The sequence below is a fragment of the Phalacrocorax aristotelis genome, chromosome 14 (assembly GCF_949628215.1).
Source record: "Phalacrocorax aristotelis chromosome 14, bGulAri2.1, whole genome shotgun sequence".
NCBI lineage: Eukaryota > Metazoa > Chordata > Aves > Suliformes > Phalacrocoracidae > Phalacrocorax > Phalacrocorax aristotelis.
Genome location: NC_134289.1, coordinates 9,585,494 through 9,610,967, shown reverse-complemented (window position 1 = coordinate 9,610,967; position 25,474 = coordinate 9,585,494). Strand labels below are relative to the sequence as shown.

The 25,474-nt window shown below is 40.1% G+C and overlaps 1 protein-coding gene across 3 annotated transcripts in view; it reads left to right on the top strand.

Moving 5' to 3' along the window:
• GRID1 (glutamate ionotropic receptor delta type subunit 1) overlaps positions 1 to 25,474 on the top strand; it is a 537,290-nt gene that overhangs the window by 499,495 nt on the left and 12,321 nt on the right. The window contains exons 13-16 of one of the 3 annotated variants that reach the window (XM_075109574.1): positions 8,164 to 8,359; positions 16,868 to 17,034; positions 18,395 to 18,635; positions 18,894 to 18,980. In XM_075109574.1, coding sequence (XP_074965675.1) covers positions 8,164 to 8,359; positions 16,868 to 17,034; positions 18,395 to 18,635; positions 18,894 to 18,980 — 691 coding nt within the window. Of the gene's footprint in view, positions 1 to 8,163; positions 8,360 to 16,867; positions 17,035 to 18,394; positions 18,636 to 18,888; positions 20,184 to 25,474 lie in introns of those variants that run through there. The other 2 variants (XM_075109573.1, XM_075109572.1) reach the window with 2 other exon arrangements.

The following is a 25,474-nucleotide window of genomic DNA, read 5'->3' as shown; positions in this document are numbered from 1 at the left end:
AGACTGTCTTTGCATTTCTGTGGGTATATATAGGGTTTGTTCCCTTCTTTTAAGACTTAATCATACAGTAGCTCTGCAGGAACAGACTCCCAGTGAAAACACTCAATCTGCAGAGGAAACATTGCTGTATTGGCAGCTTAAAGACAGTTAAGTTTATTTTTCTTATCTTTCCCTTTGCATGTAGGAACTGAGGCTGGGGTGGAAGTTGTTTCAAAGAACTTCTAGTACTTTGTGTACATATTATTTGTCTACTTTGCTTTTTTCTTACTGTTTATTCTTCTGTATCATACCCGGGAAACTCTTAAGCATGTGCTTTTGTGTGCGTGAACAGTTTCACTGATCTCAGCAGTACTGGTCTACCTCTTAGGTATGCAAGGTATCCTAACAAAGAAATTTCTTTGGGGCAGCAGGGGAGGGTCCTGCTCCTATGCTGGAAGGGTGACAGAACTGTTGCCATCACGTGTGGCACGGGGCATGTAGCAAACCCCCTCCTCCTGGGGCAGAAATAAAGCTGGCTTTAGCTTCCTTGCCCCAGTAAATCCATAAGTGAATGTTATATTTTGCTTTTGGTTGCCCATAATATAGGGCAGTGAGTCACAGTCCAGACAAAGTCTCATAGATGCCACCACACTGGCAGCAATGACCATTACCATCGTGAAAACAGCTGCCCTGGTAAGCAGCAGCTGCAGTGGCGTTACCTGCTGAGGAGTTCAATCGCTGTTTGTTTTAACTATAGTAAAAGTATGTAGTTGACATGGCAACGTGTTCTGTGACGCATGCCAATTGATTGGTTTTTCCACTGGAGGAAAGTCCCAGCTTCTTTGAAATCCAGCTGCTCCTGCTCCACTCATGATGACGAGCGCATACAGAGCCGTAGCTGTCTGCACTGTATGTCTCCTTCCGTGATTTGGAAATGTTTAGTCCTGGCGTGAAGGGCTGCAACTCCATTGATTCAGTGTCGTTTAATTTGTCAGTGATTACGGCTTCCCTTGTAGAAACTCCCATGAGGCTTTTCCTGTTAAGGCTTTTGTTTAGAGTGAAGTGAATGGTATTTTTCATGGACAGCTGATGAAATGAGTTTTCTATGAACTATAGAATGATATATTTTCTGGTGAAGGACTTGATCCTACAAAGTGTATACTAAGCATGCAAGTACTGCTGCCAGTTTTTACCGGACCACCTGTGTGGGCAAAGGGAAGATTTTGCTTAGTGTATTTGCTGAAGAAACCCGTTGCTCTGCACATCACTGCGCTGAGGCAGAACGAAGAGTATTTGAAGTGACTCAGTTTGGAGCGAAACGGAACAATGCAGATTTTGATCATGTCACTGTGGAGAAGTTGGCAATCTAATGATTGATTTAAGAGCTCAGCTTGATTATTCATAATTTCAAAGAAAGTCAGAGATGCACAAATTAAAACCATGGACATAATTCTTCTGAAGTCTAAGGTTATTAGATGTGGAGATAAACTTGCTTTCATTTTAATACACTCTGTGGCTACTGCCATCTAACAATACTTTGAACAATTTTATTGCCCCACTAAAAATAATCTTTGAAGTGGCCCATCTTTTAGTTTCTGTATCTTACATGCAGCTTAACCACTGCTAGTAACGTTCCTATATGGATCTGCAACAACTGTTGGAAATTTGTAGAGATATGTCACAAAACTTTTTTTTTTTTTTTTGATGGGTATTTACTTTTTAGGCTTGCAAGTGTTAAAGATGGGTCAATTCTAATGTTATCTCATTTTTCAACTAATATATCACTCTTTCCAGTATAGTTGTAAGCTTATTAAATATTGGCTGCATTAATGTTTAGGGGGACTAGCTGCTATTCTTTCCTCTGTTTTTAAGTGGGCTTGTGCTTTTGCAACTTGAATTCAGTAAGACAGTGAAACTTTCCACATAAGTCTCTGAGTCAATGAGACTACCATCGCCTGGTGGCAATTTATATCCATAACAGATTATTTTTATTTTTTTTTCCTGGTCTTCAACCATTTAAACTATTGAACTGGGGCAGACAAGCTCCAGAGAATATCTTTATGTGGAAGCTTGAACTCACTTTCAAATGTCTTAAGACATGATATACTCACTCATAAATCTTACTTAAAACTGGAGATGTAAAGTCCAAAGGTTGTTCATCTGCGAATAACGGATTAAGGCTCAAATCCTTTGCCTTGCTGCTTCACAAAGGGATATAAAAAATACACAGGATTCAGGTCAGGACTCAGGTTCTGAATGGAAGGATCTTCTGCTCACATAGAAATTATCTGTACCACCACACTACCACCTGCAACCTTGACTCAGCTTTGCAGACTATTCCCTCACTGGAGACATGCACAAATAAGAAGCTGATCCTGCAACGCTTGCCTGGCTTCCGAGTCCGTCTCAGCGGGTGGCCTGATGTGGTCACCAACAACACTGTTTTCTCATTTGTTCTCGTTGTCTTGACAAATACATCCACAGAGGGTGTAGTTGTGAGCAATTTTATGTCTCGAAATATGAACACTTTTCTGCAGTTCACAGTAGGCAGAATTATCTTTCAACTCGTTGCTTTCCACTGATGTTAACTTTATCAAATAAATCTCTTTTCAGAAAGGATTTTATATTCTAGGTTTCAGCTCATAGATATGTCTTGTGTTTATACTGGTGGTATAAGGGTGTCAAATCAATTCAGCTACTTTCATTATTACCTAAGTTTAAGTTTAGTGGGATTGCTTTTTTCCCCGATCTGTAAAGCATGTATTTCCCTCCCATATATCCTGCTGAGACAACAGTTAGAGTTAGGAACTGCACTTATGTCTAATTCTGTAGAAGTCATGAATTCCTAGCTTTTGAAAAAGAAAAAGTTTAAAATAAAATAAAACAAATTCAGTGTATTTAAAAACAGAAATTTAGGATTTGTGCCATACATTTTGTGTATGCATTTTGAAGGCTTCATTTAGGTAGAGCAGCTTAAAGAGTCTCTTCATCTCTGGGACACTTCATCTTGATGGCAGCTGTTACCTAAAACATGCTGCATTGAGCAAAAATCTCAGGGTACTGGCTTCCTTAGGTAAAAGAAGGCTTTCTCTGCCAAATATGGAAAAAGAAGTAAATTTATTTTAAAGTCTGTATATGACTTAGGGATTAATATTAATTAAGAAGATTAAGTTTAGTTGAGAGGAATTACTTGTATTTTATTGTTTGACAAGCGTGCGTAGTGCCGGGAAGGGAGGGGTTACTCTGAAGTGTACTCATAGTGCAGAAGAACAAGGGTAGAGAGCTGATCACTACTTCTGTGCCTGACCTTAAGCTTTATTATTCCTAATGGTATGTGTGCAGATGAACAAACAGGAACTAAGCATGAAAAGTCTTGCATCATTTTTAAATAATACTGTGGATTCAGAAACCGCTGAAATAATATTTTCCCATAAGTAGCAGCAGGCTGGAAAAATACCCAGTTTTACAGTGTCAGAACAGGGGCAGTTGTGAAGGCTAATGAGCAACTAGCGCTAGATCAAGAAGCTGTCAGGATTTTCCCATTATGGTTTCTTTAAGGCTGAAGTCAAGACAAAATGCTACGGTTATCACTGTGATGTGAAAGACCGGTACTGCACGGCACCGCGGTGCCAGTGATTGGCTTGTTTGCAGTCATAGGCTTCAGGCGCTGGAGTCCAGATGAGCAGTTTGCTACAAACTTTAAAAAAAAATGAAAGTAAGGATGAGGAAAAACTCAATAAGCAAGTATTTTTTACCTTTTTTCCTTGTTCTTTTATTTAAAGACCTTCTTTAAATTAAAAAAAAATTGCTAAAAAAGAAACAAAATACCCTTTTTTTTTTTAAATTTAGACATGACAGGAGCCGGCTGCTTTTTTTTTTTTTATACCTTGATCACATCTGATAATCCTGGTGATTCCAGTTGAGTTAATTGATCAGCAGTTACTTCAAAGCACCTAGTGACAATTTTAGTCTGTCACTTAGACAAGATTTGTTGATATTATTCATCCAGAAAATCTTGGGTTTATGGCAGTTCCAGAGTAAAATGAACCTACGCTGGCAGCACATTTTTAGTCCAGATATCTACAGCTACATGAATCTGTTACGAGTAAGAAAACTTCTCCAAAAAGTATAACTTAATCAGTATTGTTCTTCTGGCAATAATTTCTAGAGCTCTAAGTATAAATGCTAGTACAACACTCTTGCCTGAGCGTTTATTCTGCAGCATATGGTTTATGTCAACATATTTCTAAAAAATAAAACAAGCAGAAAGTCCAGTTTTCAGTTGACTCTACATGAAGTAATTGCATCTCCACTGGAAATTACATATCAATTGTTGCATTTATCTAGCAGGCATATAACTACATGCGTTAAATGTTTTAGCTGGTAACACAGTTTTAAAAGACACTATTTTTGTTTAGATTGACCATAGATGCATTTACTTAAATTAATTGGTTTACATGTACTTGCTTATTATAGCAATCACACAGTGGATGTATTTATCTACAAATTGAATTTTGGCTCCTATAACTGTAAGTGAGGAACATTGGCTTTTTCTGCTTTACTAGCTTTGCTTTATCTTTAATCACACTTACAGAGAGTCCTTAATGGGTTGTGAGATCCAATAATTGAGGTGGTAAGGTTAATGGGGCATCTTGTTATGCTACACATTTTTGTTGCAAATAATTTTGTATATTAAATGCATTAAACCTTTGCCACAGGAGAGGGAGCCAAGAATTAGAGTGGCTAAACAGGATGGGTCCAGCTAATGGCTGGTTGCAAAAATAAAGTCGAAGAACAGTGAGAGCAGCTGTCTTCAGAGAATGACGCAATGCCAAGATACAAGCAGTATCTGAAATGGGGCAGGGAATGACTTTGTCTAGCCATGGCAGATGTGAGGGAGTTAAAATAACAATGGTTAAAACCTGCACTTGTGATTATCTTCACTCATCCTGTAAAAGCCAGGAGGTACCAATCTCCACTCTGTGCCTTTTATGTATGCGATGGTACCTGCCATGCCCAGACATCCTGATCCCCTCTCTGGCCACGGAGATGCTGAGCATCACCTCCGCTTTCAGTGCAGAAATACAGTACAGAGACATTTTTTATACCGACGAACAACAGTGGTCTAGACCATTCCCCGTCAGGATAATTTCTGAGGTTTTTGGCTAAGCAGTCCATTTGGTAAAGACATAAGGTTATTTTCCCAAACAGTCACACTCCTTCAGAATTTATGCTACGGGAACCGCTCGCAAGCTTGGTTACCCGCTGTGACCCTCACTGGTTTTGGCGACCAGCTGTGTCTCTCACGGGGTGTTTCCAATGGTGCCGTATGGGGAATTTCCTGTGGCAGTGGCTGTTCTTATAATGCATCAAACAGGGCACTGCAGGAAAGGCACGTGCAGGCCTTAGGACACGGAATACTCCATATTATCTCCTCTAAGGAAATTCTGCCAGCTAAGGGGGCAGTACTTCCCTTACTCACCACATGCAGGCAAAGGCTGTGCTTCCCTCCCTGCCACCAGTACTGATTATCTGCTTGCTGGGCCAGCAAAGCAGTTGCTCAAACCCCGAATTTGCTCACTGTGCACTGTGATGTTTAGAGAATTGAAGAAACTCTGCAGCTGAAAAAGCAAGATGTGCTGTGCTTTTGTACAGTACTGATTGTCAATAAAATGTAATTTAGCTAAAACAAAAGTACTGATTGTCAATAAAGTACAATTGAGCTGAAACAAAAGACGCATTTCTGACAAAAAGCTTCCACGGCAGTGGCAGCAGTATAGGTGATGCAGGAAATACTGACATTACTAAAACTGCAGGTTTGGGGGGTTTTATTTATTTATTTATTTTTATATCCAAACTCTCATGTTCAAACTTCCAAACAGCATGGCAGCATGAGAAGAGGGCATTTGCAAAGTTGTGTTAAAATACATTAACTAAACATGTTTCTGCTACTATACTTCTACCAAACATGCACTCCTACATACGCTGGATCCATATGCCAAACCCGGTGTGAAAAAGGTTGCCACCGAAACCCTCTTGTGTGTATTCCCTACCTTTCTTTGTTGTTTGTACATAGAATAGACAGAAATATGCCTTTTAACGGCCAGATCATCCATCCCCACGATGTAAGCAATTCCATGGGATATGATGAAACTTATTTTAAAAAACAAAGCAGGAACTAAATGTAGCATGTAATCATTTAGATCAAGACCGGAGGAAAAATGGTCCTGTTCAATGAAATGTACGGGAAACGTTTAGGAGACCAGAATATAGCTTTCAGGATTGTTAAACAAACAGAGAAAGAAAACTGACAGGAATTTTATCATTTTTCATTAGAATTTTAAATTTCCAGAAACCTCCAGGGTGTTCATTTTGTACTTTACCAAAGTGCCCTATGCAGAGCTAGAGAAATAACAGGAGGGTTGGGGTTTGATGTAACTCCCAGTTAGCCCAAATCCACAAGTGTGCAATGTATATAGAGAAAAACTGTTCGCACGCTCTTACTTAAAGCTGCTTAACAGCTTAAACCGATAAAAAGTCCTTAACACGATTTAACAACTTAAACCACTTAAACTGTTTGAAGCAGCTTGTGAGTTTGAAGAGTTTAGGAGGTGGTGGGAGAGGCATCCCTGCTGGGCTGCAGCTCTGGGGACGGTGTGGCAGGCTCCCACACGGCGTGTCCAGGCAAAGGGGCCCTTTTGGGGCCAAACCTGGGAGGCCTGGAGGTGACGTGATGGAGAAGACAGAACGGTTTTCTACATATTTGTATGCAATGTTGTGTACGTGCACAGATTGCGTCGCTTTAAATAATGTGGCAGGGGATCTCACAGGTACGTGAGGTGTAAGCAGTGGCATCGCCCGGGTGAAACAGGGAAGAGGGTGGCAGAAAAATATTGCCTATGACAAGGCTTCAGCTGCGGAAAACAGCTTCAGCTCATGGGCCAAGGGAAAGCTCCTTAAGGAGCACTGTGAAGAAATCTTCTGCAAGAGCTGCAAGGCAAAACATTTTGCTTTTGTGGCTCCAGGAGCTGGTGGGAGGTGGCATGAGTGGGCCTTTCCGATGTTTTGAGGAGGGTTTTTTTCCTGCGAGATTGTTCTTGGGAAAAAGAAATGGAGTGGGGGAGGCAGAAAGGGTTGCTTTAGTTTAATCTCAAACAGCGTTAGTTGGTCATATCAGAAGCATGACGTTGTTATTATGTGAATTTATACATTTGTAGAACAGAAAACAAACCATTATTTATGAGATCTGGTTTGCCCCCTGCTGCCATATGCAGAGGTCAATGGTTGAATGTGTGTTTGTGTGTCTGTAGGCTTAGATGAAAAAAATGGTGGCACGGCACAGAAGCAACACTTGAGGACAAAAGGAGGCGGCACAGGAACGGGAATGAATGTGTGAAGGTGGAAAACAGCTAGGATGCTACTTCTGATGGCAGTGATGTCACCTTGAATGTTTTGAAACTTGGCCTGGTTTTCATTGATGCAGGCAGTGATTTACACTTTTCTCTACAGAAGAGGCTGTAAAGCAGGAGTGAATTACAGTCTGTACAATTTGAAAATAAATGGTGCATTCACAGCCCCTCACTTTGAGGCCCATTTACACTTCCAGAGTGGTATGATGAGTAAATGAAAGTTAGGTCTGTGCGTGAATGAAAAATGCCAGTTTTACCAGAGGCTGTGAAAAGAGAGAGAGAGAGACTTAGTGGAAATTGGAAGCAAGACTTTTATTTGTTTGTTTAAAACAGTTGTATTGATTTGGAGTCAGATGGAGTATTGGTGTAACTGCAAACTAATTCCACTGAATTCTGCAGGGTGTTTCTGGTAATGCTGATGGGGCTGGAAGTTTATATTTATAATCTGAGTTTTTCCTGTGCTCAAGTAAGTCTTTGTTGAACCACATTCTTGTGCAAACTTGCCATCGTAATATTTAACATGAATGTTATCTGTCAAAAAAAAAATCTTTACTGGGGTAAAAAAGAGCTCGGGTATAGTCAAATTCGTATGAGCTCGATGCGATTAAGTTAATCCTTGGTTTTCTTTTATGATGAGGAAAGAGATGTGCAAATGTTACTCAATGAGGGTAAGTGCTTTCTGACTAATGATAGACATAGAAATAAACCATTTAATGACTGAAAGCTTGGTAATGTACTACATAGTACTAATATCTCAATATCGCTTGAATTTCAGAACATTTCAGGATCTGTCCAAACAAATGGATATATCTTACGGTACAGTCAGGGACTCAGCAGTGTATGAATACTTTAAAGCAAAAGGGACAAACCCTTTGGAGCAGGATAACACATTTGCTGAACTGTGGAGGACTATCAGTAAGAATAATGGGGCAGATAATTGCGTATCGAACCCTTCTGAAGGCATCAGGAAGGTAAGACTGGATCACAGGGGGTTTAATTTAATTTTTATGCTGTATCAATGTTGTTTGCATGGAGTTAATAATGTTAAGTCAGGAAAGCAATTACATAGTCATTTTTAAAAAAATCCCTATCTAAAGTTCCTTTTAGTAACTCGATGTCAGATAACAATCGTATTTTGGGGTCATGTTTTAAATATAATTACCTTAGCTCTGTCTGACTGTTCGGTATACAAGTCCTTCTTTGAATCTGGCCATAAGGTTGCTATGGGAGCTCTGATAATGCCATTTTTGAATGTCATTCATTATGTTATCCAGGTACTGACTCTTGCCCTTTGCTCATTTGAATGTGGGGTGGGTTTTTTTTGTTTGTTTGGGGGTTTTTTTTAGTTTTTTTTTCTTTTCTTCTGAGTTTGTGGATTGAACTTGTTGGAAACATGAGTAAGAATCACAGGATTCACTGAACATATACTCACTTCCTTTAAAACAGAAATTTAATGCCATATTTTCTTTGTTTATTCCAAAAGTAAAGAAAATGTATATACTTCTTCACATGTCACCATGCTTTCACCTGAATTTTATTTCTCTCGGATATAACTACATGATTGTTTGGTGACACTGCGCATTGATGTGGGATTCAAGAACTGATATATAATGGCTTGGGATCCCACATCCTTGTGCCAGGTCCTGTGATAAACAGCCCTCGTTCACATCATGCAAATAAACTTGTCCACACTTTCTCACTCTTAGTCTGCCTCTCTTCTTCCCTGTTTCCCGTCTTGTAGCTGGGCAAAACCAGATAGTAAATAGCATCAAACCACATGTGTCCAGGAGTACGTTCTGGCAGAAGGGACGCAGACGTGGTGACAGTTTAATGTGCTGCTCCTTTAGTGAAAAGCATCCCCTTTATTTGTCAATTGATTTTTTCACAAAACAAGCGAACAGCTGTTATTAACATAATGATTGTTCAAAGTTATTCTGTTGTCAGTGAAACACTGATTCTGAATAAATATATTACCAGTTCTTTATGTTTTTGTAAGTGGGAAATAATAAAATGGTTGGGGCTTGGGTTTCTTTTTTTTCTTTGAATCTCTGAAACCTTTTCTGAACAGTCAGAGGGAAAACATCCAAAATTTACTGGTTTTACAGTGCCATAACCAGGCTGAACACAGTAACACAGGCCATTCCGTTTCATCCCATTTCCCAAATCAAAGTCCTTTAGCATAAGATCCCCAACTGTTTGTGTGACTTTTGGACAAAACCCTTACAGAAACACTCTTGTCTCTCCCCGGCACAGGAGTATTTAGTCAATTGGTTCACCCTGTCTTTTCTCCCATCTCCCAGCTGAGCTTTCCTAAAGCCCTCTGCACTTGGCTCAAGGAGCTTTTCTTCCTTGGTACAAGGTACAGCTTTGGCAATAGCAAAGTTTGCAATGTGTTGATTTTTTTTTTTTAACCTGCTCAGCACTTTATGAAAACAAGACCTGTATTTGCTAGTATTTAAAGAAGTAGAAGTAAAGATGTTAAGTAGATACTTTTCTATCTACCCTGTCATTAAAACTGATAATAAAATAGTTTACCTTAGAAAAATGCACAGTATTTTACTTTTTGTTTTCTTTTTTACCATTCTTATACTCTTTAGCAATAAGATTGTAAATACTCATATTCTGTAAGGCTGCTGCCATTTACGACTGCTAGGTTTGCCTAAGCCAGAAAGGTAACCGTAGATCGGCAGGCTGTTTAGAATAGCTGTCACAGTGTCTGTGTGGAGCTGGCAGCTCCATCCCATCTAAGTGATAATAACTTTTCATATTAAGTTTGATTTCAATATTGTAGCGTGATTTTTATATAGCTTGATCAGCTCATTCAATTAACATCAATGATAACCAAATTCACTTCAGTCCCCAAAGCTGACCATGGCTGCTATTTGATTAGACACCTACATAAACTGGACTTAATTTTTAAAAACATTATCAACTAAACTGTTGTGTTCATAGTTTAAATGTCACTCTTCAGAGCTTCATTGAGCTCTTTGAATAAACAGACAAGTTTTCCATGTCAAGTACTGTGGCTAGAAATTCTGTTTTTCCAAAAAAGAATTGATGTTAGCAAAGGAATTGGAACTTGCCAGCCATAAACAGGTACTGCTGCATGAGAGAGACGTAAATGTGCCTTAGAAGTGTATTTTATAGGAAAAGCTCTAGCGTAGAAGGACACCTAACACATTTTTCTGAATGAGGACTTGCACGACACTATGCAAAAAGAGTCACTGCTACACTTTCTCCCCTCCTTCCCCTTCCCATTTTCTTCAGACGGCATCACAGTTCAGCAGCAGTTACAAAGAGCAATGCCGCTTCAATGCAAAACAGGAGAGTGCTGCTTATTTATGGCGCAGGCAGGTATTTCAGATGTTTGTCTCTATTCCATTTACCTCTCTCCATTTCCCAGAGATTTTCCTACTGCCTTTGACTGGCTAAAAACAAAAGGATAATAGTGGAAGACAGCCCTGAAAGCTTTTGTGGCATTTGGTTGCCATGGCAGAGGTCTCCCTTCAGACGCAGCTCAGTCCCTGTAGCCACAGTGACCATCTCCCATTGTCAAGGCACAGCCTTCGCAACACTGGTAGAGCCACGAAAAGGGCATTAATGCACTGCAAAGTCGAGTAAGGGATAGAAGGACGTTTCAGAGCCAGAGGGGCAAGTTGCTTTTGTTGTACTCCCAAGGCAATTGAAAGTGGTCATTGCAGATGGAAAACGTCCTGCTATTCATAAACGTCGCTACACAGCGTAAGGGGAGGTTACCAGGCAAACCGCTGGTCCATACAAATGCTATTTTGCCACTTGAATTTTCTGGTGCTATAACAGATGAGGTCTGACTAGCGTTGCTGTATGGAAAGTTTCTTTCTGGGCCAAGCTACAGCTACAGGAAGGGTGCAGTGGGTAGCTCCTGCCGTCTTATCCCAGGCGGACGTTGGCATTGCAATCGCACACGTTTCTAAGCCATTTGTAAACCTTAGCAAACTGTTTGCCTAACACCTGACGGCAATCAGTTCTTCAGGGTTTTTATTAGTTACCACAACATATGTAATAACCTGTGGCTTTTTTCACTGTGGGCAGCCATTTTTGCTTTGAACGAATGAAGTAATATAATCCCTAAGTATTCCTCTCTATATATATATCTTTGTATATACATACATAGGAGAATTAAACTGTTATTGTATTTTTTAAAAGTCTTCCTTTGGTGGAGACTGTTCCCCTGCCCAATCAATCTGGTGTCAAAATTACTCTGAATCCTTTCATTTCTTCCTCTGTATCACTTTTGATGAAATAATCAAAACCAAGTACAGTACAAAATGTGAATGTATGATTGATTTAGGCAATGGCACAGTAAGAGTTTATTCCTTCCCTTTTTGGCCTCCTTCAAAAAGTTTTTTTTCCCTTAGAGAACAGTAAACATTAAATCATAGCATTTCTTGTTGAAGTCGCCTCTGTTTATTTTGAGAGTACAAGTAATTTAAACGTTCAATGAGTAGGATTTTTTAAACTATTTTTTTCCAATAATTTATTGTCCACAATGAATTTTATATTGTGAATTGTGGTTGCTCATCCATACATTTTCATGGGTGCTCATAAATTTGTCCATTTCTTGACCCATCAGCCTTTGGAGTGAAAGCAAATGATTCCTTAGAGCATGAATATATTACATCCTTTGGTGGCTCCTTAACTATATTGATTTGTAAATCATTTGAACAGGATTAAATGGCATGTTTTCTTTTTAATAGAGCCGTGTTGCTTCTCTTAAAACACTTTCTTATAGGTAATAGATGTTATCCAAGCATGTTTTTGAACTACTCCACTAATGCCAATGTAGAGGTCACTTTTTGGTATTTCTGTGGTACCGGCCATATAATGGGATCGGCTACAGGGGCACTCGGTTCCAGCAGTAAATTAGTGATGAGCGTTGCATTATTCTTGCGCTTTTGTCTTTAGTATGGTAGCTTCTTGGTAAGTTTGAGAAAAATCACAGTCATATTAGTGATTAATTTGAACTTCATCTTTTTTCAAGTTGTTATTTTTTCTTACCACGCTTTATTTGAAAAACCATCATTTTACCATCAGTAAACCAGGATCCTTTGAACAATATTCTTCCAACTCCCTCCATGTTGAAGAGTAACATTATGAGGTTGCTTAGTGGTTTCCTGAAGTATTACTATTCTCTTTGTGGTCCTTATATCTAGGAGGCGATCTTCCTTGGCCTTTTAATGTTTTATGATTGTGAAGAAGGAATATTTTTAATATAAGTTTTGCCTTGGGAGTTCTTTTTTCTTTTTAAATCTGTTTTCTTAAACCTCTTCAACCAACGATAAATCTGGCGTCTTTGGTGTAAACCACCATGGTAGTTCCACCTGGGTGGCATAAGAGTGCTGTTTTGGCTGAATTGCTGTTAAAGTGTTTTTTGAAAGGTTAACCGAGCTATTTTTGTTTTGTTCTGCGACGTGTCTGCATGCTGAGAGTCACAATAAGGCCATAGCAAAGGAGCAAAATATGAAAGCAAAATAAAAGTCTAAAGTATAAATTTGAGCTTATTATTCTGTGTTTCATTTCAGTCATTCTTTATTCAAGCTACCTTACCTATTCTCAGCTGGTATTTGCCACATTCCCTATTACCAGCTCTCTCTATATATTATCTTTGCAATGATTTCTGATCACTAGAACATTTTTATTCTATTTTGGGCCCTAAAAACATACAATGCAGGCTTTAGATGGCTGAGCTGTGAATGCAAGAGCCTGAGGATATGGATCTTTGCTGTATTGTGGTCAGGACTCAGTTGCAAGAGCAGGTACATCTGTGTCATATGCAGCTAGGGAGACTTGATATATCTCCTGCTCATACATCCCATGAGTCAGTGCCAGGTGTTTGCTGCAATTCTTAGTCCTCCTACTTCCAGTACTGCTCCAGTCTGGAAACTCAGGGATATGCATATGTGCACACATGCGTTCTTTCATGTGACACAAATGAAAGGTTTAAACAACTTTTTAAAAGTTTTTTGTTTGATTTTTGATTGAAAATAAGTGTCAATTTGATTATATTTGGCTTTTACTGCTTGCCTAATGTGAAGGTATATAAAAAGTAAACATATCTCAAACACACACATGTATGTGTTGGGTTGTGTGTCTTGTACATACGTTTCTCAGTTTGTCAGTTTTTCTTTAAATTGAACAAATGATACTGCTCAGCTGCCACAGCAGATATGACAGGGATGTGAAGGATGCTGAATTTAGATCACAGCTAAACATTTTGTCATAAGGAAACTTTCCATGCAATTAAAATTTCTTCAGAGAAGTGAATTACACAAGTGGAAGAAGTTTTGGAAGAGACAAATCTTCCCTTAGGAAAAGGTGTCTTTGGAGATTCTGTTTTCTGGCAATCAGAGAGGGGAAACAGTCTTACATCCCGTACTTCTGGGAGCTGAGAAGTATTATAACTGAGAGTTTAAAACTCCGATCAGGCTGTTAGAGAATTAATGCTTTATGGATGTGATGCCACTGTATTGAATTATTTACGTCATAAAATATATAAAATTGATATGAAGAGACCTGGTAGAATTTGTTTATTGACCACTTACACTTGTAGGACATAACTTAGGATAGCAACATTGCAAATCCAAGACGAGTAGACCTTGTCAAAATAGCTGTTGTTTAACATTGAAAGTCAGTATACAAAGCTTTTCTATACAAAATAACATACAGAAAACTGAGGCTTGAAAAGTAGAATCAATAATGTGATTTTTCTCTAGATTTTGCTCTATAATTTAAATCTAATATTTGAGGAAGACAAGTTGTCAGTGTTCTTTTGTAAACTGTAAATTTGGAAAGATGATTTACAGAGCAATTCCAAAACAACTAAAAGATACAGCTATTTAAAACAAGCAAACGAACATCCAAAAAGCAACCAGAAAAATGCAAGACATGTTTTAGCACAGTGATTTAGGCCAAATCCTTTCTGGGTCCCCTCTTTCTATACATCCATCAGGCAAGTTTTTGTTTTTAAATAACATAGATTTTGAATAAACTCTATGTACAGTAAGAAATGCTGTTGTCTTTGGTCCCATGAGTACATATTTTTAATGCACTTGGACAGTTCTCTGTCATAGGTAGCAAAGGGCTGTGTACTCTTTACCATAGAACACAACCTGCCTGAGATGTGCAGAATCAGGGCTTTTGATGGTCCTTCCCCGCCAGGAACAGCAGTGGGACTGATGCCCGTTGCCTGTTGTCCCTAATCAGGTAGGAGGCCCATCAGCACCGTCGCAGATGTGAGAGCATAAAATATGAATCGTTAAGGCACCTCACAGGACGGGCAGAGGGCAAGATGCAGAGATTTGCCACTAACAACCCAGTTAGTTATGCGTACATGATCATTCAGAAAAAGCCTTTGAAAAGCACATTTTAGGCTTCCGAGGATGTAGGTTGCTGGCTGAATATAGGCCAGATGCCTTGAGGAATCAATCCCTTGCCATTCTTAATTTTTTACGCATCCTTGTGTTGATAGGTTATGAAGCCTTTTCTGGCTGTCGTACACAGTAAAGAGTAATTTGTTTGTTCCTTCCTCCTTCGCACCACCATTTCCAGTTTAGGTAGGCAGCCAGGGATAGTATTGCAGTGCAGATGTGGAAGTCTTGCTCTGGTCTGGTTTCATACAGTAACATTTAACTGAGAGATATTTTTATGAACATGCTAGTATAATGAGTTTTGTTAGCTAAATCAATGTATGATTTTAACAGTAGAGTCCTGTGGCTCCTATTTAAATACCTTCTGTAAGGCCCATACTGTAGTTTAGATTTTAATGATGTTTTGTACTGATATAGCAATAGTCGTCTGAGGCTATATGCATTAATTACTTGTCACTCCGAACTGACCAGGGAGATGGCAAAGGAGAAAGTCGGGACTAGCCCACAATGGTGGCATACCCTTAACAAAAAATTACTTTCAAATTGGGCCGTACAGGCTCATTTAAACCTTACCAAAGAGGCAAGATAAAAATTTTCACTCTGATTTAACTCAGAAACAGATGAATTTGGGGATCTTTGATTGTCTTGATGCAGATAAAAGGGAAGTGGGGGAAAGAGGCGGATTGTGGCAAGAAGCTTACAGAAATTCCAGAAAACATAACTTTAATCTTTGTTTCCCTGGATTCTACCCACCAGAGGATAACTCACTCATTCGATTTATTGTCACGTTTAAACATCTGTCAGGGACTTCAGAAAGCTATGATTTATATCAAAGCATGGTGAAGTAAAACCAGCCTAATTGCTCAACTGAGGAAATGAATATAATAAAATAACTAAGGGCGTTATAGGCTTACAGGTGAATTCAAAACTCAGCTTACACAAAAATGGAAAATATGTGGAAGGATGAGCTAATTCCATGTCAGAGCTGCAGCCATTTGGTAGGGGAGCTTGGTGATTCAGTTCCCATAAAGAAATATATGCAGGACTTCAGCTCCCTGCCTTGCTTTGTTCTGACCTAAAGAAAGATCTGAAATCACCCAAAGTTTAAAAAAAAAAAAAAAAAAAAAAGGGCAAAAAAAAAAGCGCGCCTTGGAAGTCTACATCCGTGACTACTCATTTATTTGCATTAAATGTTCCAGCCCATCTGTTCCGTTGTGCTCTATATGTCACTAGAGACTTAAAAACATACTACTTAAACATACTTAAAGATATTAGGAAACTAATGATTACTTTAACCAAACAAAATGATGACTTTTTTCTTTACTGAATCCCTATCCAGAGATGTTTCTTACATGTTACGTTAAGTAAGGTGATTTACATTCATCATATGCACTGCATGCAGGCATTGGCTTAAATCCCAACTAAGGCTGACATTTAAGGACATCTGCCTGGGTGTGTCCTAAAATAAACCAATATTTGTCCCAAAAATGAGGTAAGAGCAGATGCTGATGACACCTGTGATAAAAAGAGGGAACTCTTTAAGCTCAGATCGTGCCTTTTGTTACAGGATTAACCTGGCTCTCTGAAGTGGCGTTGTTTATTCACGCGTTTATTTGAGGAAAGCTGTGAAGTTACCATCTTGGTGGCTGCGATGATTAGGAAGCACCGCTTAGTACCTGTCTAGTTACATGAATGTATGGAACTGATCACGTTCCTGCTAATCCATGTCTCCTACAAAAGATACACCAAATTTCATCAGCTAAGGCAATAGCTTTAATTTATAATTAATTGCCTGTTATGTAAGCCTTGCCTACACTGAGAGTTGGCTCTGTTATCCTATGTATTCCTATTGAAAATGGAAGACATTTTAGCGAGGTTTGATGGAGATGAGGAAGTGCTGGCAGGGAAGAGTGTTAGAAATGTATTAAGGCGTGGAGGTCTAAAGATAAACTGTGACCTAATGAAAAACCACCATGGAGTAATGACAAGCTCAGGGTTGGTTTGTTTGCTTGGGTTTTGTCCTACCTAGAAATGTTTAGTTTTAGTTTTGTTGTGTTCGTGATGTATTTACAGGCTAAGAAAGGAAACTATGCTTTCCTGTGGGATGTGACGGTGGTAGAATATGCTGCACTGACGGATGATGAATGTTCTGTGACAGTCATTGGAAACAGCATCAGCAGCAAAGGATATGGGATAGCACTCCAGCATGGAAGCCCCTACAGAGATCTTTTCTCCCAGAGGTAAACTGAAACAAAGGATTTTATAGGATTTTATAGGATTCCTTTCTACAACCAGCAAGGCATCCCATTTGTGCTTCGCATGAATTCTGGCAATTATTGAGTAAAGGCCAGTGAATAAATGACAGCAGAGAGGTTATGAGTTCAGGCTTCAGCAAACCTGATACTTCTGCTCCACGTGCATCTGCTTAGGGAGGAGGGGACTGGAGGCGGCGTGTGGCCTCACACCTCCAGGCAGCACTGCCTCTGCAGAAAAAGGACTCGTGTCCTCAGAGCTTTGTAAGAACTAGGGGAGGGATTGAAGAGAGATCTTTGATTCACCCTACGTTTTGCAGGCTGTGAAGCAATGTGTTGCTCCCTACAGCAAGTAATTAGTAATGCCCTGGTTTATCCTTTAGGATGGAGAGACAGGTCAAAATCTCACGACAATACAGGAAAGCAGGAATTGCTGAGCATTGCATGGGATTGCCAAGACTATGAGACTATAAGATTATGCCATTTAGTGATGATGTCTGGGCTATCAGCTAGGAGTACCTTTTCCATGTGAACGTGTACACTTGAAATGAAGACATGCAGTTGTGCAGGCACCTGTGGCCTTAGCAGAAGGCGAGCGGGTGCTCCGCTCCGGGCAGGGAGCTGAAGCAAGATTTCCTCGCCTCGCTCCTTCTTCACAAAAAGGGGTAAAACTCCAGCTGCATAACGAGAGACAAAGCTGCCTCAAGAGAAAAGATTGTTAGTAAACAGCTAAAACAGTTATCAAACCAAATCTAAAATGAATCATTCTTGGAGAGAAGGGACACTTCACAAGAGGCAAACCAATGATTAATTAGTAACAGTAATTCAGGCATGAAGTAACAGCATTGAAGTAAAATCCTTTTGAATAAACTACACTTGCTGAAGTAAATGAGTTGGTTGCTGCTTAAACAGATTTGTATTAAGTGGCACACAAATAGTAGCATGTTTAGTCTCTCATGATTTTGAAATTATTGTGGGAGAGCAGCAGTGGAGTGGGTTGAGCATTTCGCTAGTGGGACCAGCTGTTGCAGCTGAATGTAGCCAGAGCAGCCATGACTAACTGGAGTATGGTGATTTCCCTTGGAAATTCGTCTTGCATTGCAGTGGAATATTTGACAGTCTCTTCTTTTTTCTAAAGTTACCCAGTGGAGTTTACCTGCTGCTGTGAGTAGAAAGAAATCCTGGCATAACGGAGTTTCAGATTAATAATGTTATACAGTGGTGGTGGTGGGATGGAGTTTTGAATTGTGGGAAGGTAGATTTAAAGGTTATGTGATACACAGAAAAGACTAAAAAACTATGAAAAAGTGTCACTGGAAATAATACTTGTCTTTTGAAATTTCTGCAGGATCTTAGAGTTGCAAGAAAGCGGAGATTTGGATGTTCTTAAACAGAAATGGTGGCCGCGGATGGGACGTTGTGACCTGAATAGCCACACCAATGCACAGACAGATGGGAAGGCACTCAAGCTTCACAGTTTTGCAGGCGTTTTCTGCATTTTAGCAATAGGCCTTCTTCTTGCATGCTTGGTGGCAGCATTGGAGTTGTGGTGGAACAGCAACCGTTGTCATCAAGAAACACCGAAAGAGGTCCATAACTTTTATTCTTATCACAATTAAAAGTAGAAAACACAAAAGAGAGAGAGAGCGAGTGGAAGTCGTGGGATTTTAGGTGCTCTCATACAATAAATTTGATTTATTTTGATTCGCCATACTAAGCTTTGCATATAACTTTTTGGGTGGTTGTTTCTAAACGAATAAAAAAACCAAAACATGTCTTTTGTGCACATGGAAGGTGCCAAACTGGCAGCCCTGGAGACTAAAGTCCTCTATTTATTTATAGAGCAGATACAGCATGGGCAGCAGCAGTGCAAACTTCCCCACATTGCCCCACCAATGTGCCTCAACCCTGACCTGGAGAGACCACCTTTAGGGGTAAGAGAGTAGTTCAGAAATACGCCCTCGGCCTCTCCGCTGTGAGTGACGGGGAGGCCAGACACAGGCACCCAATTGTGCCGTCTGTGGTAATGTTTCCTCTGATCTGAGACCCCACCCATCGGCTGTGAGAACCATGTCCATCCTCCGCAGGCTGTGCAGCTGCCGGCAGCGGGTAGCTGTTTTCCTTCATGGCTGACCTAGGCTGAGTTTGAAGAGGTACACAGGCAATTAAAAATAAATCAGCTAGTTATTAACTGAATAAGCCATATTGCCATGACACTGTTTAATTGCTTCCTTTCTTTTGAAACCAGTTTTATGTCTAAAAGTATGAGCCTCTGAGTAAACCGACATTCATATGGCATATTTTTCCTAGGAAAATGTATCTGAGAATTTCTTGGTTTTGAAGTTTTCATGCTCAGCAACGAGCAATAGTTAGCAATGCTCTGATAGAATAATCAGCCCATCCTCAAATCTGTCTTGCATGAAGCCTGTATTTGTTTACATAGATTAAACATTTAACAAACTAACCTCTTGTAATTTTGGAGACACTGAGGCATTTGTAGGTGCTTTCATCTTGGAACAGATGTTTGTTACAAACAAATAATAGCAGCGAGCTGCACTACAGCTGGAAAATAGGACATAGCCCATCAATTCCAATCTATGTTTCTCAGGTTGCCAGGAGAGCTGCACTAATTGACGTTCCTATCACCTGTAAGCAATTCTGGCAAATGGGATCTGAAGATATATGTTGCAGTCTGTGATGTTGTGAAATATTTATCAGTAAGATTCCATTCTTCTGAGTTCCTGCTTCTCCCATTTGAATTCATCCATCAAGTGCTCGGTGATAAACATCTGCACTACGTTTGTGGGACAAAGCTGCAAAGTCACAAAGCCCGTGGCTCCACAACGTACAATAGTGAAAGGGAAATTTTGGTAGAAGGGAGCATGTCTCCCCTTTGCACAATGAAGCACTCCCAAAGCAGGCACAGGGAGAGCACGAGTAGGTAACTCTTGCTTATAAAGAATCTTTCATATGAGCAGAAGTGAATATTTAATTGCTCTTTGTTGGAATACTGTAGCGTTTTGCCCTGCTGCCTTGTAGAAGTCACTCCTGCTGCAACCCCAAAGGCCCCACCCCATGTTAGCATTGCTAAAGCCTAAACCCTAGCAGTAGGCTGTTCACTGCCCACTGTAAAAGCCTGGCAGGGCAAGGGGCAGGGGCGTTGTCTAAAGTGTCCTTGTGCTGCATGTGCACAGGCATTTGTCTTGCCATACTCCGCAGTGCTCTCCCCTCTCTACGCTCAGGGACTTGCCTTTGTGCACCTTTGAAGAGTGAGATGAGAATATGCCCCAAAGGCAGAGTTTCATATAGTTAGGGTGAAATAATTCACTCTTGTTGCAAGGATAAATACTCAGTTTCCACCTCTGAGGAAGGATCTGTCTGTCTGACTTTAAATATTTTCTTTTTGCCCATCCCTTAATTTCTCTTCCCAGTACAGATCCCTGGTTACCCCACCCCATCTTTTTCTCCCCTTCCCACCCCTCGCCTCCTCTTCCTTTCTCCTTCCAGTGTGTTCTCGATTAGCGTTGCTCTGTACATCCTCTTCTGCAGTTTCCATGACAAACAATAGAATACTTTTAAGCTTCCATTTGTTTAAAGTCTACTAAGTTACGCACACGGATAAGCCGTAGTTGGGAAGATCACCTGTGTGGGGGCTGGGTCTGCCCTTAAAGCATAGCTAGTCTGGGTTAAGGGAGGCAAAGTAAACTCAGGCAGAGCGCACGCAGACAGGCTCAGAAAAGGTCCGTGACGTGGTGCTGCTGAACGGGAACAGTCAGTGGGAGCCCTGGCACAAGTAGGTGTGGAGGTTGGATGAGAACGTGCGTGTTCCAGAGGAGCGGGCACAGGGATGAGGGCTCATGGGCCAAGCTGGCCAGGAGGAAAGCGTAAGGAGGGCACGTGGGGCAGGCAGGATGGAACATAATGAGGGGTGTCCATAAAGGACAGCTGGGTGCAATGAAAGGCAGGTGGCTAGAATCACCTCCACGTCTGATCGGAGCAGCCGGAGGCAAGGGTGACTGCCACCCCGCGCCGGGAACAGGCAGGGCCTTCAGGGATCCTCTGCTTAGCTGCAACACAGCCACATTGTTGGTACCATCTAGACTTTGCTTTCACCCGGATCCCCTGCAGATCAGGTTGTGTAAGACACCAACTGCAGCCTGAGCTCCAAGTGTGCACCCAACGCTGGCCCACCCTGGAGGCAGCAGCTGAGGGCAGTTCCCTGGGCAGGGGTCCCAGCCCTGTGGCCACAGCGGCTCCGGCCCCACGAGGTGGTGCAGCAGGGGCTGGGAGTGGGGGGCTCAGGTCACAGTGACCACTACCACTCGGATAAATTAGCAAATGAATGTAGCAGATACTTCTTGGTAGATTAGTGGGCAGAGATACTTTATGTACTACTAGTGAGGAGGGATTGAAGTAGGATTGCTGGTAGCTACTGGAATTAAGATAGAAACTGCATTTCAGACGAGATGTTGTGAATTTGTTGACAATTTTCAATGTATTTAGGAGAACCAAGTTTCAGAGCTTTGGAAAGGACGGGATCCAGGGATGAGGGGAACATTGAGTCCTGGGGACTCCTCTGTTTGAGCCAGGAGCAGTGGCTGAACGTTGCTTAGGAGACCTAAAACAAAAAGAGGATTTGACTTCCAGGAGGAGCATGTTCAGGATATCTCATTTCTGTCACTGTGTGTTATCCAGGATTTCTACAGCAATAGCTATATTAACAGAGCTATGATATGCATAGCATATTCAGAACATTAAAATCTGCCTCTTAGCTGCATCTGATATTCCAGCCGAGCTGTTAGCTCAGTAACAGCTGCAAACTTAAGTCATGCTGCTGATTTCCTTCTGCTTTTGGAAAGGCTTTGGCAAAACAGGAGTATTGTGATACCACCTAAAAATTGTGGGAACTAGATTGTCTCCCAACCATTTTCGTCTGTGAAGTGCAGAGCTTGTGTCGGGTCATGGAAAGGGCTGATTTTCTTGCAGCCTAAGATTAGATTTTGGTGTCACCTCATGCAGGAGTCGCCTCATGAGGCAAAGGGCAAGGAGGCAGTGTTTGGCTTCTGTGACCCTGACCCTGTTAGGAGATTTATAAATCCACTGTACAAAGTTACAGTGGAATCAGGACTGAATGAGGAGCTGTCATATCTTGCGGAGCCCTTGTATAACATTCGCTCTTTGGCTTGACCCACTTGGTAGGCTGTATCGTGCCAACAATTGCCAACTCAGAAAATAGATGTTGGGAAGATGGATGCATGACTGCTCTGGCAGATTTATGACAGGAATGGGCAGCCATGCTGCTTGCTGGAGAGAGAGAGAGGAAGGATTTTTTTAGAGACTCTTATTTTGTGTGTCGAGGGTCTGTGAAGCCTGTGGCTGGGAGAATGTGCACAGACTTCATTAGCATTGGAGAAATGTTTTCAGCTGACATTAAGGTGTTGCTATTTGCCAATTTGTTGTCTTTTCCTCTTCCACTTCGTATTCTTTTGGCTTTGTGGAGGTTAGTCTGAGCCAATAAACTGAGGTGTTCAAGGACTCAGATGTCTGTGTGGTATAAAAGATGACTCTTAATTACAATGAGTGTGAAAAATGTAGCGTTAACTATGTAACTGGGAGGAACGGGAAGCCTGTCTTTTGAAACCTGACAGCATAACTTGGACTTGAATCTGATCTACATTAGTAGAGACTTTATGGGAAGAGTTATGTCAGATGGAGACTTCTAATTGGAATATTTTTTACATTGTTCACATATGAAGAAAATCTGCCCCACCCAAATTAAAAAAAAAAAATGATTTCTATCTATTAAGTCAGCTCATTAAGGTAAACCTCCAGGAAAGGTGGACTTCCTTTACTTTCCCAAAAACAAAGTTGCCTTTGGTTAACAATTCTATCGTGCAAGGAATAGTGAAATTTCTTGCTAGAAGAGTAAAGGCTGGGTTGATTTTCTTTTTCAGGATGTTGATAACAAGATATTTTTATTCTATATGAAGTAGATTTGTAAAAATTTTTCTAATGAGCTCTGCCATAAAAATGTTCTAGCTTTTAATTCTTCATTTAATCCTTATTAAATCAGATTAGCAAAGAAGATTAGCTCCAACATCAGTAAAAAATGTATAGCTGCAACATCATGCCACATTTTTCTATTAAGGCTCAAGTTTGTAATCTCTTAGATTTGGAAAGATATCTAGTAATGTCTAAATGCCCTTATTATTTTCTAATTCAGGGAAATTTACATTTGGTCATCTTTTTCAAGACAGGTTTTCTAGAATTTATAATAATACTCTCCTAATTATTGTTAATACCCAGCCATTCTATACCCTCAGTGAAATTTAGCCAGCTCATACATCTATCTCTATGTCTTAAAATCTTGAATTTACACAGCTGCTACTCAGCCTGCAATACTGATACCTAATCTTTTGACACTGATAAGCCTCAGAAATTTGGAGAGTTGTAAAATAAAAAATTACTATTAACATTTATTCTGGAATCTCTGTTCAGTCACTCTATGTCCCTTTTTAATAACTGAGCAATCAGATAAAGTTATTGAAACCTGGTACCATAGAAATGTCAAGCTTTCAGTATTTTTTTCTGGATTTCTATATCTTTTGGTGTGAGTCTTATGCATTTATTTCATTATATCAGTAAGCTATAACATAATTTGGATCATTTAACTGCCAAGGGCTTCTCCACATCATTAGGTTGTTGGTATCTTTTATTCCATTTGACACACTGAAAGACAGTTTTCAAATCTTCACTGTCATTACGACCAAGTGTAGCTGTTTACTGCAATGGACTCCCCAGCATCCTCTGTGCTTTATCAGCTATGTCTTATTGTGACGTACTATTCCCCTTGAAGATTATTACTTCTGAGATCTCTTCAGAACTGTTAAGAAAGCACTCCTAGTTCCACCACATACTATACTCAAAAACAATGAAAACTTAGAAGCAAAATATAATATTTTAATATTATATTATTTGTGAAAAGAAAGTCAAATTGCCGTATTTTCCACCGTGCACAAGATGTATTCACTAAAAACAAATTAACAGGCAGCCCCACATCAAAGAAAATTAGTCACTTGTACTGGATTATTTTTTTGTTGAGAACTGATTTCTGTTGCATCTTCCATAAAAGTTGATATTCATTCATTTATTGTTAATATAGCTCTTGAAAGACAGAGTTAGAATAATCTCAAGAAATCCTTGGTTTGGATCTTTCTCAGCTCAGATAATATCTATTATAAATCAGAAATGTATTTTCTCCAAACCAGCTGTGCTACTCCTAGCAACGTGAGTGCTTCAGAAGCTGTACCCAGTGTGGCTGCACTTTTGTAACACGTGAAAATTTTGGTTTTCTACTGGTTAAGGAATAGCACAGTCTCCCACCTCCCGAGTTGCTACTAGTCATTGCCTCATAACTTGTGTCGAATTTATAATTCATTAACAATCACAGTCTTCACAGTTTAGTTTATGACTTCTTAATTTTCTCATGCTTCTACAAAATCATTTTACTCAACAGACTGTTTTCACTTTTCTGTTCTCACTTCTAATTTTTAAGTGATTAAAAGGGGGCAGCAAGGACTGCCTGGACAGTACTGCCCAGGGTGGGAACAGACTTGTGTACTGGTAACAGCATCTATCATTCCTGTTTCCTGCTACTTCCAGCATAATAATGTTTTAAATGTTATTGAATCTCAGAAATTCTAATACTTTCTAGCTCTGTAGGATAGTGGCAGGTAGCAAACTTACTCTAAAAATTATGACAAATATCTTGGCAGTATGCAGGATGAAAGGAAGAAAACCTGTATCTCTGGCAAGAGCAACCTTGTATGAGCTGCCTTAAGTTTCCCTGTTTCCTTGTTTGATGATATGCAAATTCCAGACTACCTCAAAAGTCCAGATTTCCAGCTTTAGCTCTCATGAAATTTGCTCGCTAGGACTCTTCTCTGGCATTACAAGACTATGAAACCCGGTGTACCTTAGAAATGGGAATACGAGCTAGCAGACGTGAGTCCAATGGGTCAAAATTTGTCACTGCTAAGATCTGTGGTTTGCACCGCATTCATCTCACTTCAGTTCTCCAACCAGATATTATTCCATGGCAATCGAGGCTTCTGTACCTTCAGCGTGGTGTCAGCAGTGTTGTTTTTGATTATTAAAGAGTCTTATGCTTTTACCATTATTTCCACTTTCCTTGTCTTTTTCTTTGTCACTTCATTTACCTTGTCTCCTTTGTGGTGTTATCTTTTTATCTGACAATTTGATTTCCCCTGGGATGGTTCCTTTTGAGAGTGAAAGGAAACATGAGATCATCAAACTGATATTTTATTTTCCCTTCATTGCATGTCCTCTATATTTTGTCTTGTTTTTACTTTAAATTATTTTTTCTGTATTTTTATGACATGTCTGAAATCTTTGTACATGTTTTGCT